General features: G+C 38.0%; 1 protein-coding gene across 1 annotated transcript; it reads right to left on the reverse strand.

Moving 5' to 3' along the window:
- Positions 1 to 14,345: 14,345 nt before the first annotated feature.
- LOC101221957 (agamous-like MADS-box protein AGL62) lies at positions 14,346 to 15,440 on the reverse strand. The gene is made up of 2 exons (XM_004150224.3): positions 14,983 to 15,440; positions 14,346 to 14,837 (listed from the first exon to the last, which is right to left on the reverse strand). Exons 1-2 carry the CDS (start codon positions 15,364 to 15,366, stop codon positions 14,535 to 14,537), a joined length of 687 nt encoding a protein of 228 aa, XP_004150272.1. The 5' UTR covers positions 15,367 to 15,440; the 3' UTR covers positions 14,346 to 14,534.
- Between the last annotated feature and the right edge of the window lie 1,594 nt (positions 15,441 to 17,034).

The following is a 17,034-nucleotide window of genomic DNA, read 5'->3' on the forward strand; positions in this document are numbered from 1 at the left end:
ATGGGTTTCCACACCTATCCGCGGGCTATCATCGGCCTAAAGAGGTTGCACAAGATCAAAGAAACACAACTAGTCCATTGGAAGAAAAGTATTGGGACGAAAATAAAAACTGAGTCCGGGCATCTCCGAGCGGTTCTTGTGGGAAAAAACTTTGATATTACTCAGAGTGAGGCCTCCTAGTAGTTATCTGTGAATTTTCGGGACGTTTCTCACATGGTTAAAAATCGGCCGATTTTTCGTATGGTAAAGCCTTGGCCATTTTTGGACCGTTTTTGGCGCAACCGTTGTGCACCCCGAACGAGCCCCACCCGACCCCTAGGCCCTGGGCTTTTTTTCTGTGTCGTACTGGGTGCAATATAGATGGGTTTCCACACCTATCCGCGGGCTATCATCGGCCTAAAGAGGTTGCACAAGATCAAAGAAACACAACTAGTCCATTGGAAGAAAAGTATTGGGACGAAAATAAAAACTGAGTCCGGGCATCTCCGAGCGGTTCTTGTGGGAAAAAACTTTGATATTACTCAGAGTGAGGCCTCCTAGTAGTTATCTGTGAATTTTCGGGACGTTTCTCACATGGTTAAAAATCGGCCGATTTTTCGTATGGTAAAGCCTTGGCCATTTTTGGACCGTTTTTGGCGCAACCGTTGTGCACCCCGAACGAGCCCCACCCGACCCCTAGGCCCTGGGCTTTTTTTCTGTGTCGTACTGGGTGCAATATAGATGGGTTTCCACACCTATCCGCGGGCTATCATCGGCCTAAAGAGGTTGCACAAGATCAAAGAAACACAACTAGTCCATTGGAAGAAAAGTATTGGGACGAAAATAAAAACTGAGTCCGGGCATCTCCGAGCGGTTCTTGTGGGAAAAAACTTTGATATTACTCAGAGTGAGGCCTCCTAGTAGTTATCTGTGAATTTTCGGGACGTTTCTCACATGGTTAAAAATCGGCCGATTTTTCGTATGGTAAAGCCTTGGCCATTTTTGGACCGTTTTTGGCGCAACCGTTGTGCACCCCGAACGAGCCCCACCCGACCCCTAGGCCCTGGGCTTTTTTTCTGTGTCGTACTGGGTGCAATATAGATGGGTTTCCACACCTATCCGCGGGCTATCATCGGCCTAAAGAGGTTGCACAAGATCAAAGAAACACAACTAGTCCATTGGAAGAAAAGTATTGGGACGAAAATAAAAACTGAGTCCGGGCATCTCCGAGCGGTTCTTGTGGGAAAAAACTTTGATATTACTCAGAGTGAGGCCTCCTAGTAGTTATCTGTGAATTTTCGGGACGTTTCTCACATGGTTAAAAATCGGCCGATTTTTCGTATGGTAAAGCCTTGGCCATTTTTGGACCGTTTTTGGCGCAACCGTTGTGCACCCCGAACGAGCCCCACCCGACCCCTAGGCCCTGGGCTTTTTTTCTGTGTCGTACTGGGTGCAATATAGATGGGTTTCCACACCTATCCGCGGGCTATCATCGGCCTAAAGAGGTTGCACAAGATCAAAGAAACACAACTAGTCCATTGGAAGAAAAGTATTGGGACGAAAATAAAAACTGAGTCCGGGCATCTCCGAGCGGTTCTTGTGGGAAAAAACTTTGATATTACTCAGAGTGAGGCCTCCTAGTAGTTATCTGTGAATTTTCGGGACGTTTCTCACATGGTTAAAAATCGGCCGATTTTTCGTATGGTAAAGCCTTGGCCATTTTTGGACCGTTTTTGGCGCAACCGTTGTGCACCCCGAACGAGCCCCACCCGACCCCTAGGCCCTGGGCTTTTTTTCTGTGTCGTACTGGGTGCAATATAGATGGGTTTCCACACCTATCCGCGGGCTATCATCGGCCTAAAGAGGTTGCACAAGATCAAAGAAACACAACTAGTCCATTGGAAGAAAAGTATTGGGACGAAAATAAAAACTGAGTCCGGGCATCTCCGAGCGGTTCTTGTGGGAAAAAACTTTGATATTACTCAGAGTGAGGCCTCCTAGTAGTTATCTGTGAATTTTCGGGACGTTTCTCACATGGTTAAAAATCGGCCGATTTTTCGTATGGTAAAGCCTTGGCCATTTTTGGACCGTTTTTGGCGCAACCGTTGTGCACCCCGAACGAGCCCCACCCGACCCCTAGGCCCTGGGCTTTTTTTCTGTGTCGTACTGGGTGCAATATAGATGGGTTTCCACACCTATCCGCGGGCTATCATCGGCCTAAAGAGGTTGCACAAGATCAAAGAAACACAACTAGTCCATTGGAAGAAAAGTATTGGGACGAAAATAAAAACTGAGTCCGGGCATCTCCGAGCGGTTCTTGTGGGAAAAAACTTTGATATTACTCAGAGTGAGGCCTCCTAGTAGTTATCTGTGAATTTTCGGGACGTTTCTCACATGGTTAAAAATCGGCCGATTTTTCGTATGGTAAAGCCTTGGCCATTTTTGGACCGTTTTTGGCGCAACCGTTGTGCACCCCGAACGAGCCCCACCCGACCCCTAGGCCCTGGGCTTTTTTTCTGTGTCGTACTGGGTGCAATATAGATGGGTTTCCACACCTATCCGCGGGCTATCATCGGCCTAAAGAGGTTGCACAAGATCAAAGAAACACAACTAGTCCATTGGAAGAAAAGTATTGGGACGAAAATAAAAACTGAGTCCGGGCATCTCCGAGCGGTTCTTGTGGGAAAAAACTTTGATATTACTCAGAGTGAGGCCTCCTAGTAGTTATCTGTGAATTTTCGGGACGTTTCTCACATGGTTAAAAATCGGCCGATTTTTCGTATGGTAAAGCCTTGGCCATTTTTGGACCGTTTTTGGCGCAACCGTTGTGCACCCCGAACGAGCCCCACCCGACCCCTAGGCCCTGGGCTTTTTTTCTGTGTCGTACTGGGTGCAATATAGATGGGTTTCCACACCTATCCGCGGGCTATCATCGGCCTAAAGAGGTTGCACAAGATCAAAGAAACACAACTAGTCCATTGGAAGAAAAGTATTGGGACGAAAATAAAAACTGAGTCCGGGCATCTCCGAGCGGTTCTTGTGGGAAAAAACTTTGATATTACTCAGAGTGAGGCCTCCTAGTAGTTATCTGTGAATTTTCGGGACGTTTCTCACATGGTTAAAAATCGGCCGATTTTTCGTATGGTAAAGCCTTGGCCATTTTTGGACCGTTTTTGGCGCAACCGTTGTGCACCCCGAACGAGCCCCACCCGACCCCTAGGCCCTGGGCTTTTTTTCTGTGTCGTACTGGGTGCAATATAGATGGGTTTCCACACCTATCCGCGGGCTATCATCGGCCTAAAGAGGTTGCACAAGATCAAAGAAACACAACTAGTCCATTGGAAGAAAAGTATTGGGACGAAAATAAAAACTGAGTCCGGGCATCTCCGAGCGGTTCTTGTGGGAAAAAACTTTGATATTACTCAGAGTGAGGCCTCCTAGTAGTTATCTGTGAATTTTCGGGACGTTTCTCACATGGTTAAAAATCGGCCGATTTTTCGTATGGTAAAGCCTTGGCCATTTTTGGACCGTTTTTGGCGCAACCGTTGTGCACCCCGAACGAGCCCCACCCGACCCCTAGGCCCTGGGCTTTTTTTCTGTGTCGTACTGGGTGCAATATAGATGGGTTTCCACACCTATCCGCGGGCTATCATCGGCCTAAAGAGGTTGCACAAGATCAAAGAAACACAACTAGTCCATTGGAAGAAAAGTATTGGGACGAAAATAAAAACTGAGTCCGGGCATCTCCGAGCGGTTCTTGTGGGAAAAAACTTTGATATTACTCAGAGTGAGGCCTCCTAGTAGTTATCTGTGAATTTTCGGGACGTTTCTCACATGGTTAAAAATCGGCCGATTTTTCGTATGGTAAAGCCTTGGCCATTTTTGGACCGTTTTTGGCGCAACCGTTGTGCACCCCGAACGAGCCCCACCCGACCCCTAGGCCCTGGGCTTTTTTTCTGTGTCGTACTGGGTGCAATATAGATGGGTTTCCACACCTATCCGCGGGCTATCATCGGCCTAAAGAGGTTGCACAAGATCAAAGAAACACAACTAGTCCATTGGAAGAAAAGTATTGGGACGAAAATAAAAACTGAGTCCGGGCATCTCCGAGCGGTTCTTGTGGGAAAAAACTTTGATATTACTCAGAGTGAGGCCTCCTAGTAGTTATCTGTGAATTTTCGGGACGTTTCTCACATGGTTAAAAATCGGCCGATTTTTCGTATGGTAAAGCCTTGGCCATTTTTGGACCGTTTTTGGCGCAACCGTTGTGCACCCCGAACGAGCCCCACCCGACCCCTAGGCCCTGGGCTTTTTTTCTGTGTCGTACTGGGTGCAATATAGATGGGTTTCCACACCTATCCGCGGGCTATCATCGGCCTAAAGAGGTTGCACAAGATCAAAGAAACACAACTAGTCCATTGGAAGAAAAGTATTGGGACGAAAATAAAAACTGAGTCCGGGCATCTCCGAGCGGTTCTTGTGGGAAAAAACTTTGATATTACTCAGAGTGAGGCCTCCTAGTAGTTATCTGTGAATTTTCGGGACGTTTCTCACATGGTTAAAAATCGGCCGATTTTTCGTATGGTAAAGCCTTGGCCATTTTTGGACCGTTTTTGGCGCAACCGTTGTGCACCCCGAACGAGCCCCACCCGACCCCTAGGCCCTGGGCTTTTTTTCTGTGTCGTACTGGGTGCAATATAGATGGGTTTCCACACCTATCCGCGGGCTATCATCGGCCTAAAGAGGTTGCACAAGATCAAAGAAACACAACTAGTCCATTGGAAGAAAAGTATTGGGACGAAAATAAAAACTGAGTCCGGGCATCTCCGAGCGGTTCTTGTGGGAAAAAACTTTGATATTACTCAGAGTGAGGCCTCCTAGTAGTTATCTGTGAATTTTCGGGACGTTTCTCACATGGTTAAAAATCGGCCGATTTTTCGTATGGTAAAGCCTTGGCCATTTTTGGACCGTTTTTGGCGCAACCGTTGTGCACCCCGAACGAGCCCCACCCGACCCCTAGGCCCTGGGCTTTTTTTCTGTGTCGTACTGGGTGCAATATAGATGGGTTTCCACACCTATCCGCGGGCTATCATCGGCCTAAAGAGGTTGCACAAGATCAAAGAAACACAACTAGTCCATTGGAAGAAAAGTATTGGGACGAAAATAAAAACTGAGTCCGGGCATCTCCGAGCGGTTCTTGTGGGAAAAAACTTTGATATTACTCAGAGTGAGGCCTCCTAGTAGTTATCTGTGAATTTTCGGGACGTTTCTCACATGGTTAAAAATCGGCCGATTTTTCGTATGGTAAAGCCTTGGCCATTTTTGGACCGTTTTTGGCGCAACCGTTGTGCACCCCGAACGAGCCCCACCCGACCCCTAGGCCCTGGGCTTTTTTTCTGTGTCGTACTGGGTGCAATATAGATGGGTTTCCACACCTATCCGCGGGCTATCATCGGCCTAAAGAGGTTGCACAAGATCAAAGAAACACAACTAGTCCATTGGAAGAAAAGTATTGGGACGAAAATAAAAACTGAGTCCGGGCATCTCCGAGCGGTTCTTGTGGGAAAAAACTTTGATATTACTCAGAGTGAGGCCTCCTAGTAGTTATCTGTGAATTTTCGGGACGTTTCTCACATGGTTAAAAATCGGCCGATTTTTCGTATGGTAAAGCCTTGGCCATTTTTGGACCGTTTTTGGCGCAACCGTTGTGCACCCCGAACGAGCCCCACCCGACCCCTAGGCCCTGGGCTTTTTTTCTGTGTCGTACTGGGTGCAATATAGATGGGTTTCCACACCTATCCGCGGGCTATCATCGGCCTAAAGAGGTTGCACAAGATCAAAGAAACACAACTAGTCCATTGGAAGAAAAGTATTGGGACGAAAATAAAAACTGAGTCCGGGCATCTCCGAGCGGTTCTTGTGGGAAAAAACTTTGATATTACTCAGAGTGAGGCCTCCTAGTAGTTATCTGTGAATTTTCGGGACGTTTCTCACATGGTTAAAAATCGGCCGATTTTTCGTATGGTAAAGCCTTGGCCATTTTTGGACCGTTTTTGGCGCAACCGTTGTGCACCCCGAACGAGCCCCACCCGACCCCTAGGCCCTGGGCTTTTTTTCTGTGTCGTACTGGGTGCAATATAGATGGGTTTCCACACCTATCCGCGGGCTATCATCGGCCTAAAGAGGTTGCACAAGATCAAAGAAACACAACTAGTCCATTGGAAGAAAAGTATTGGGACGAAAATAAAAACTGAGTCCGGGCATCTCCGAGCGGTTCTTGTGGGAAAAAACTTTGATATTACTCAGAGTGAGGCCTCCTAGTAGTTATCTGTGAATTTTCGGGACGTTTCTCACATGGTTAAAAATCGGCCGATTTTTCGTATGGTAAAGCCTTGGCCATTTTTGGACCGTTTTTGGCGCAACCGTTGTGCACCCCGAACGAGCCCCACCCGACCCCTAGGCCCTGGGCTTTTTTTCTGTGTCGTACTGGGTGCAATATAGATGGGTTTCCACACCTATCCGCGGGCTATCATCGGCCTAAAGAGGTTGCACAAGATCAAAGAAACACAACTAGTCCATTGGAAGAAAAGTATTGGGACGAAAATAAAAACTGAGTCCGGGCATCTCCGAGCGGTTCTTGTGGGAAAAAACTTTGATATTACTCAGAGTGAGGCCTCCTAGTAGTTATCTGTGAATTTTCGGGACGTTTCTCACATGGTTAAAAATCGGCCGATTTTTCGTATGGTAAAGCCTTGGCCATTTTTGGACCGTTTTTGGCGCAACCGTTGTGCACCCCGAACGAGCCCCACCCGACCCCTAGGCCCTGGGCTTTTTTTCTGTGTCGTACTGGGTGCAATATAGATGGGTTTCCACACCTATCCGCGGGCTATCATCGGCCTAAAGAGGTTGCACAAGATCAAAGAAACACAACTAGTCCATTGGAAGAAAAGTATTGGGACGAAAATAAAAACTGAGTCCGGGCATCTCCGAGCGGTTCTTGTGGGAAAAAACTTTGATATTACTCAGAGTGAGGCCTCCTAGTAGTTATCTGTGAATTTTCGGGACGTTTCTCACATGGTTAAAAATCGGCCGATTTTTCGTATGGTAAAGCCTTGGCCATTTTTGGACCGTTTTTGGCGCAACCGTTGTGCACCCCGAACGAGCCCCACCCGACCCCTAGGCCCTGGGCTTTTTTTCTGTGTCGTACTGGGTGCAATATAGATGGGTTTCCACACCTATCCGCGGGCTATCATCGGCCTAAAGAGGTTGCACAAGATCAAAGAAACACAACTAGTCCATTGGAAGAAAAGTATTGGGACGAAAATAAAAACTGAGTCCGGGCATCTCCGAGCGGTTCTTGTGGGAAAAAACTTTGATATTACTCAGAGTGAGGCCTCCTAGTAGTTATCTGTGAATTTTCGGGACGTTTCTCACATGGTTAAAAATCGGCCGATTTTTCGTATGGTAAAGCCTTGGCCATTTTTGGACCGTTTTTGGCGCAACCGTTGTGCACCCCGAACGAGCCCCACCCGACCCCTAGGCCCTGGGCTTTTTTTCTGTGTCGTACTGGGTGCAATATAGATGGGTTTCCACACCTATCCGCGGGCTATCATCGGCCTAAAGAGGTTGCACAAGATCAAAGAAACACAACTAGTCCATTGGAAGAAAAGTATTGGGACGAAAATAAAAACTGAGTCCGGGCATCTCCGAGCGGTTCTTGTGGGAAAAAACTTTGATATTACTCAGAGTGAGGCCTCCTAGTAGTTATCTGTGAATTTTCGGGACGTTTCTCACATGGTTAAAAATCGGCCGATTTTTCGTATGGTAAAGCCTTGGCCATTTTTGGACCGTTTTTGGCGCAACCGTTGTGCACCCCGAACGAGCCCCACCCGACCCCTAGGCCCTGGGCTTTTTTTCTGTGTCGTACTGGGTGCAATATAGATGGGTTTCCACACCTATCCGCGGGCTATCATCGGCCTAAAGAGGTTGCACAAGATCAAAGAAACACAACTAGTCCATTGGAAGAAAAGTATTGGGACGAAAATAAAAACTGAGTCCGGGCATCTCCGAGCGGTTCTTGTGGGAAAAAACTTTGATATTACTCAGAGTGAGGCCTCCTAGTAGTTATCTGTGAATTTTCGGGACGTTTCTCACATGGTTAAAAATCGGCCGATTTTTCGTATGGTAAAGCCTTGGCCATTTTTGGACCGTTTTTGGCGCAACCGTTGTGCACCCCGAACGAGCCCCACCCGACCCCTAGGCCCTGGGCTTTTTTTCTGTGTCGTACTGGGTGCAATATAGATGGGTTTCCACACCTATCCGCGGGCTATCATCGGCCTAAAGAGGTTGCACAAGATCAAAGAAACACAACTAGTCCATTGGAAGAAAAGTATTGGGACGAAAATAAAAACTGAGTCCGGGCATCTCCGAGCGGTTCTTGTGGGAAAAAACTTTGATATTACTCAGAGTGAGGCCTCCTAGTAGTTATCTGTGAATTTTCGGGACGTTTCTCACATGGTTAAAAATCGGCCGATTTTTCGTATGGTAAAGCCTTGGCCATTTTTGGACCGTTTTTGGCGCAACCGTTGTGCACCCCGAACGAGCCCCACCCGACCCCTAGGCCCTGGGCTTTTTTTCTGTGTCGTACAAGTTTTTTAAAAAAAGATTGATATGTATACATGCATAGACACAAACTAATTACCAAAAATACGGAGAATTTGTGATATGTATGAAGGACTTTTTCTATTATTTGTTTTTTTTCGAAGTAGACGGTTAGAAAGAATTGATTCTTTTCAAAAAGATGTCACGAAATAATTCTCTTCGCTAAGAGTTATAAACTTGTTTTAAGTAACTTCCAACTTTTCGTTTATGGTAGGAAATGAATGAAACGGCATTTTTGAAATTTAAATATTAAAAAAAAAATATCGACATGAAAGTAACTAAAGCGAATTGTACTAAAAAAGAAAAAAAAAAAGCAAACAAAACAATAGGATATGAAGGATCTCTAGAGGCAACTTTGCTAATAAAGTGCCTAAATTAAAATTCCTCTAAGGCAATCTTCAAAATGTTTCTCTTCACACACAATCATCTTAGCATTAACATGTGACAACTTGTTACAAGAATGTTTACAACAATCAAAAAGACCTATAGTACTTCTAAATGAAAAAGCTTTCAATTGTTCATCATATATAATACACATACTTTACTGAATACTTTTTTATTCTTCCAAGTTTCGACTAATCTATTCGATATTGTTGAGATTTTAACAAGTTGTTGGATTGAAGAATCCATACAGCTTAAATTGAAGAATGATAGTTTAGAAAATGCAAAACTTTAAGAAATTTAGACCGTTGATTCTAATTAATTTTTTTTATAGTGTATCTGAGATTGAGAGAGATGATTATAACAATTTTTTGTATAGTGATTTTTTTTCTCTGAGTGGAGAGTTTTTCACAAAAAAATATTATGTTCTTAATTTTATTGTTTTTCTTTAATTCGTCTGATATTTTTTTTCTAAGGTCGAAGTAAGATGATTTTTTCCAATAGATAGAAATCGTCACTTCTATCGCAATCAAAATTTTATCGGTTAAAAAAGTATATCTTTACCTTATTCATAAACGAGCAAACTTTTTTTTTCTTTTTCTTTTTGCTAATTTAAGTAATAGATAAATTTATTAACATATTAATAACCTCATCCAAGTATTGTTTAATTTTCACTCGAAGTATGTAACAAAGTTTTGTATTTATAAAAAGATATTCAACCATATTAACTCATATCTTTAACTTTTAATGGCCTTCTCAATTTCATCTCTAACCCTCAAATCTACTCTAAAAAATATTCTAAATTTTTTATTAAAAAAAACGTCTTTTGCATACGAAAATTTGTTAAACTTGTTAACATAAATCCAATTTATCATTTAAGTCATTGTTTTGTTCATATACGTAGAAACTCGGCATGACCTTCAACGTGTAACTATCAATCAATTTACTAACATGCAAGTTAATTAAACCCTTAGGTCAACAATTTGTTGAGTGAAAGGCTCGGGTATCCAAATATGTCAATAAAATAATAATATAACGATAAACAAACTTTTCTAATAACATTTAATTTGTAACGGAATGACCCAAATGAAAATTTTCAATACACAATTTAAAAAAATGAAGAGCAATAGGTAAGAAGCTAAAAATGATAGCCATTTTATATACTTGACCAACGTAATAAAATTTTGAAATAATTAATATTAAATATCGGTACAAGTGAAGGTTGATTATAATTCATTTCGATGATGTTTGTGGTTCCAACTTTAGTTTATTTATTTTTTTAATCTTAAATGAAATAAAACAATTGAAGACGCAAAGAGAGAGGTGATTTGGAAAAATGAGTATTTTTAAAAATAAAAAATTAGTAAAAGTAGGTGTTTTCAAAATTATTTAGGTAAAATAAATAAATTTTTTAAAATGAAATTGAATCTGTACAACTTCAAAAGTTATAAAGTTACTGTTTACTCTACTACTTAAATATATTATTTTACAAATTTTTTATAATTAAATAATAATAATATAATTTATTAATATTAATAGTAATAGTAATAATAATATTTTAAAAAATAATTTATAGAAATGGGGTCACACACAAAATGAAAAATAATAGTTTTGAAAACACCTATTTTTCTAATTCATTTTAAAAAAACACCCCTTTTTTACAAATCACTGCGAATAGAGAGGTAGGAAGAAAAGGGAGGAGAAGAGAAGAGGGGAGTGATGGAGATTCAAAATTGAAGAGGTTAAAAGATGATAGGACACGTGGGAGAAGGAGGAAGGGGAAGGTGAGAGAGAGAGAGAGAAGAAATGAGGGGGAATAGACATGGCAGCTAAGAATGAATGAGTAAAATATATGGTGGGGATAGGGGAGATTATAAAACCAAAATCAATATTTCAATATATATATATATATAAATATGTAAACATTATTACATTACATTTACATTTACATTACATATTATTTATAAATTAAAAAGGAAAAATAGCTGGAAAACCTGAAGCAAAAAGGACTTGCCGCACGTACGCTGCCAAGAGGCCACGTCATATAGGACGAAAGAAGTGTTGTCGTTTTAGGTAATGACACGTGTGGAGGGGCCCCAGAAGAGGTCAGTATGGAACGTGGTTGGGTCCCACTTCAGGGGTTAAAGAGAATTATATTTGAGGGACTGCGAGTGGGATCTCATCTCTGACCTCATCACAACCCACAACCCAATTCATGTCGACATATCGGCTGAAGGAAGTGTAGCGTCCTTTTCTTAACTCCAAGTTATGTTCTTGGCTGTTGCTTTCCTAATTCTCTCTTCCCCCCCTCTCCCTTTCACATTACTACGTTCTCCTACACTGCCATTATTTACCTATCTAAACCTCTCAAATCTCATACATCCTCTCCAAAATATACTTTTATTTGAATCAACCCCTATTTGTAAAACTTTTCCATACTTCTCAATTCCTATTTTTTAAACAAAATTTTAACAATTCTTTGTATATTAAAATTACAATATTCAGAATTCTCATCGACTAGGCAACTAAAGGATGAGGTGTTTTTAATAGTAGATTTAGAATAAGTTAAGTTAAAGCTGGCACAACATCAAGTGAGATTTGAAGTTTAAATAGTACAGTTCTAAATTTGTTTATAAGTTATATGGTCTCTGAATTTTAAATTATGTAAATATGTTTTTAAATCTTTTACTCTGTAATATAGAATTTTATGGTTTTAAGTACTTGTCTTCTTCGTATACAATTCTTTGTATATTATAATGTTGATTCAGTCTTGTGGGTGAAGTACTGTTTGTTTCACATGTTAGTAATATGTATTATTTTGGGAGTAGATTAATTTATAACATGACGTTGAGCACCACAAAAGAAAAGAAAAATCTCTTAAAAGAAAAACGTGAATTAACTCGTTTGATAATGTCTCACTTTTCATTTCTATGTTTCTTATTTCTTGTCTCCATAAAAATTAAAGTGCACGAATTCCACACTAGTATCCTCACATTTTATTCAAAATATTGAAACAATTCATCATATAATTGTAAGGAGTTTGAGGAATGTAACGAAGAATTATTTGTTGCCTAAAAAAGAAGTATTATTTCTTCCTCTAAAGGACTTTCTACCCATTGTATCCCTAATTTAGCTTACCGTAAGCATGTCCACAGGGTGGGACAGGGCCGGGGATGCCACTCCCTATCCCCGTCCCCTTGGCTTGTTTTAGGATTGAGAAATATAGTTTTGTCTATTTTGCTATTTTTTTTTGACAATTTCTCAATAACTTTAAGAATTTGGATTATCTTTAATTTTATTTTGGCATTGTATTCCTTTAATTTTTGCTTATTACATGGGTGAAATAGCTTATTACATTTTTTAAATTAAAAAAGAAGTTGTTTTTATTTTCAACAAAATATATATACACGAGAGATTAATAAGGGTAAGTGTAACAATTTTTTATTGAAATAATTTTTTTGCATATCATGAAGGCCCTCATTGCCAACCCTAACTTGGCATAAACACGTTTATGTTGTACTCTACGAATTACGATATATATAATTATGACTAAACTTAATAAATACAATTGACTATTTAAAACTACCTAAAGAAACATTATATGATCTAAATATGAATATGTGTGAAACCATCTAAATTTGAGTCCACTTGTGAGTCTCAAGTTTTAGGTTATTTCTTTTACAAATAATTAATTTTGCTCTAAACAACCAAACGTACTGTAAAAGATATTAAACCTTACATCTTTAAAAGTTGAATTAGGTTAATGTGATTGAATCAAGTTCATTTTCATATTATTATACTTTTTTTGAATACGAATAAAAAAGATAAATTATATAAATCATGAGGTTAATACCATTAAGTATTTTATTTGATAATGGGGTGCATCATTAATATTCATTAGTGGAGAATCGAACAGTTTATGGAAAATAAATGAGCAAATAATTAGAGTTACCAAAGCCATAACCCATTCATTTGCTGGCATTATTATTATTACGTTTACTTCCTAATTTTCTTTCATTCATTCAAAACTCATCTTAATCCAAAAATGAGTTACTAAAATCCAATCATAACTACACTAAACAAAATACTAACTCATTACTCCTTAGTACCGTATATATGTAGAGACATAAGTTAATTAATGAATTTCCATAATTCATAATTTGTTTACCCAATCGAAAAAAGAAAATTTTATTATTTTCAAATTAATCCATGTTTGTACGGGGCAAACTAACTTCATATACGTTAGTTTTTAAATTAAATGGTGCATCTAAATTTTTACTTGAGAAATATTGTATCCTTATATATTGTCTTTAAAGTTATTATTTAACGAACTTTCTAAATTATCGTGTGTTTTACTTTTTGAAATAAGAGATGTTTAGTTTGTATTTATATCGATACAAACAATAATATATATACATGTGGAGACTTTATAGAATAAGATTTATTTAGAAAATTGATAATTAATACATTTCTTAAATTGTACGATACATGTATCAGTTTTCTCAACTGGATGAGTTATCTTTTTTTTTTTTTTTGAGATATCCAACAATCAGCCTCTAATATAATTACATAGTACTATTATACACTATAATTACAAATTAAAGAGTGAAATTATCCTTCTATATTAAACTATAGACAAAAGTGAAATATAAAGTGTGAATTCTCATTCTCTGCAGTTATATATTATCTTGACGTGAATAAATATGTCGTATAAATGATGAGATATTCTTTGTTTATCTGTTTAATCTCTTTTGCGAGATCTTTTCTATTCTGGAGGACGTCCATCGTTTAGTTTCATCCTTTCGGTTTATAGTCTATAGAGATTCACTTTGTCCATAGAAATTGAAAAAAATATTACTCTTGATTTATCTTAGAAGTTGTGTCGCTTGTTTGGTTTGTTGATTTTTCTAAGTGTTACTTTATTGTTGTTGTCATAATGTACCGATTTAGTTTTCTTTTTCTTATTAGTTTGTGGTAGTTGATTTTCTCGACATGTAAAGTTTGTCTTCTAAAAAAATGTAATAATTGTATAATTTCATCGATTGTACATGTTAAACGTTTGAAACCATAATAAAAATAAAAGAAAAAATAAAACATAATTCAATCGACGTAGGGTTATACGTAGTTTTCTATAAAATAAATAGATAAGAGAAAATAAAGCAACAAATAAATCAATAAGATAAAGAGTGTTATAAACAAATTATACCTTTTTTTTTTAGTCCAAATCTCTTTATAAGATAGATATAATAATGGGTAATACTAACAATTAAGATTTGAGTTAAACAAACAATAAGCATATAATTAATTACACAAACACAAAGTAATATTTATAAAGGAGAAGCTAAGGAAGTTGAATATATAATATGTTATGATGGATCATATAGATAGACATATGTTTCTGATATAATCAATGATCACACGCTGTATGAAAAAAATTTAATTGAACAATGTGTAAATTGGAAGACACGTAGATTTTGTTCTAATCAAATTGAGTTTCTTCTTCAATTCATTGTTCAAAAGAAACCTCTTGATCCATAGGAACCATAGTTGAAGGGAAGATGGGAGATGATGTTCTTAGGATCCACGACGAAAAGCCCGGGTTGCTGGTTGGGGCCATTTGTTGTTGTTGATGTTTGAGTCGGAATCTGAGTCGGGAAGATCAACTGCGTCGGGGGATTGGCATTAGAAGAAGTCTGAATCAAAATCCGATCTGCTTGTTGAGTCACATTCTTCTTTAGCTCATCCAACGAAGCTTTAAGTTGTTCTAGTTGATGCATTTCCATTTCTTCTATGGGAAGCTCCCACCAACATTGTGCCTTAATAGAACAAAAACTTTAACTCGTAAATGGTTCTTTTAAGAAAGATGATAAACAAATTGGGGAGGAGAAGACAAGAGAGATGATCTCAGTTTCAAACGACGGAGGAGATATCTTAAAGGTGGTGTGTGTGTGTGTATAATACCTGGCTTGCCTTGCGTAGTTTGTTCAACTCTTCCCCACGCTTCCGCTCCATTTCTAGTTGGTTGAGAACTTGAGTAAGTTGAGCATTAAGTTCTCGAACATTAGCATTCCGGTGAGCTTCGATAAGCTGCAGCGTACCAGAACTGGGTGGAGGGTTTCGTGTGACAAAGCGCTCGATGAGAGCCTCGACGCAAGGGTGGCCAAAGGAAAAGACCTTCTTCCCAGGTGAGAAGACAATGATGGCAATCTCGGCACCACAGAGGGTGCAGAGCTCGCTAGCTTTCTTGAAGAGGCCGGAGCGACGCTTGGAGAAGGTGACCTGAAGGTTGCTCTCATTTGGCATCTTCACCATCTCCACCTTTTGCCTACCTCTGCTCTTCCTCATGATGATGTTTGGAAGGAAAACCAAAATATTTTTGAGAAATCTAAAAAAGAAAACTAAAGATGTGTTGTTGTTGTTGTTTACTAGAACAATATGAGTGTTGTTGTGAGTACATATATATACATATATATATATATATACACACACATATGAATTATGGGTTGGTGGTGTGTTGTAAGAAATAAATGAATTGGTTGTCAAAGAGTTTTGACAAATTGATTTGGAGTTAATAAAATACCAGTTTTGGGATATCATACATGATCTCCATTTGCTTCTTATAAATGACAACTAATGCTTTTTTATAACTCTTTTTAATATTATGTACATAACATAATTGTGTGTTTATATATACAAATTCATCAAAAATAATCCAAAATTATAAATAAAAGAAATACCGAGTTTTTATTTTATGGCTTTTTGGTTGATACATCTTAAAATTTTCAATTATCGAGTTAAATATGCATGTGAAGTTTTAATTCTCTGTCAAATAAGTGTTGTTGTTGATCTATTCAACGTTTTGGAAATCCATGCATGATCCTACTAAACGAGATAGTAAATTAAAATTTTAGAGTTTTGTTAAGCATAAAATTTAATTTAATTTCATATCTAATATTTTAGTTAATTATCAAGGTTCGTCTTGTAACGATTTTTGTTTTTTGTTTTTCGTCAGATAAAATTTATACTTTTTTCTCCCAATTTCATACGATGATTCTCACATTTTTGGAAGGAAGTTAAAACTCTTAGTCAAATTATAAAAACTCATATTTTTGGAGATTATTTTGTTTCTTTCAAAATTTGGCAATTTTTTAATTCATGATTGAATAGTGGACAATAATATATATATATATACATATATATATACATATGTATATATATATATATAACTTATAAATGAAGATGTCGGACCTAAATTAATTTTGAATATCTCAATGATTAATTAGATATAAAATTAAAAGTTGACATTTCAATAGCGAATAAGATAATCTTAAAATTTAAAAGTCAATTATTAATTAAATCAAAAGATTAAAAATTCGTAAATATTTTAGACTCGTTTGAAATTTGTGATGCTAAAATTATAATTTAACTTATTATTAGTATTGTTTACAAGATGTGAATTCTATTTATGAATTTGATCAACATGATTAATGACTATATATATATAGACATTAGAAGGTTTGATATTTCATTGGTTAAAATTTGATTAAGATTTGAAAAAGAAAAAAGAAAAAAGAATAGTATATACCCTTTAATAAATAATTATATGTAATTAGAAGTTACTAATAAGGATTAAGATAAGGAAGTTATATAAGTTACAAAGGATTAAGTATTGAGATTTGAGAGTTAGGAAATCTTGTTTCCTTTAATGCATGAATTAAAATGAGAAAAAACCGAAACAATAATATAAATATGCCAACAATTATCTATACATTTTTACATTATTAATCTGTTTGACTTTTACATCATATAACTCCTAATTTTGTTATGAAGTATATATTCACTTTTTAAATAAAAATTGGTTCATAATACTCATTAGAGAAAGGGAAACTTTTGATAAATTAATTAAAATTATTTCTAGAGAAATTTTCAATTTTATTACTCTATAAATATATGAAGATTTCTATTTTAGTTGGGGGCTAAAACTAGTGAGTACATTAGCAAAAACTCATTGAA

The sequence above is a fragment of the Cucumis sativus genome, chromosome 4, assembly GCF_000004075.3.
Source record: "Cucumis sativus cultivar 9930 chromosome 4, Cucumber_9930_V3, whole genome shotgun sequence".
Classification (NCBI taxonomy): domain Eukaryota; kingdom Viridiplantae; phylum Streptophyta; class Magnoliopsida; order Cucurbitales; family Cucurbitaceae; genus Cucumis; species Cucumis sativus.

What these genes read in the sequence shown, in the direction of transcription:
- LOC101221957 (XM_004150224.3), bottom strand. Translation starts at nt 15,366, where the DNA reads ATGAGGAAGAGCAGAGGTAGGCAAAAGGTGGAGATGGTGAAGATGCCA. An exon ending in AACTACGCAAGGCAAGCCAG is followed by an intron (nt 14,838 to 14,982) that starts GTATTATACACA and finishes TGTTCTATTAAG; the next exon opens with GCACAATGTTGGTGGGAGCT.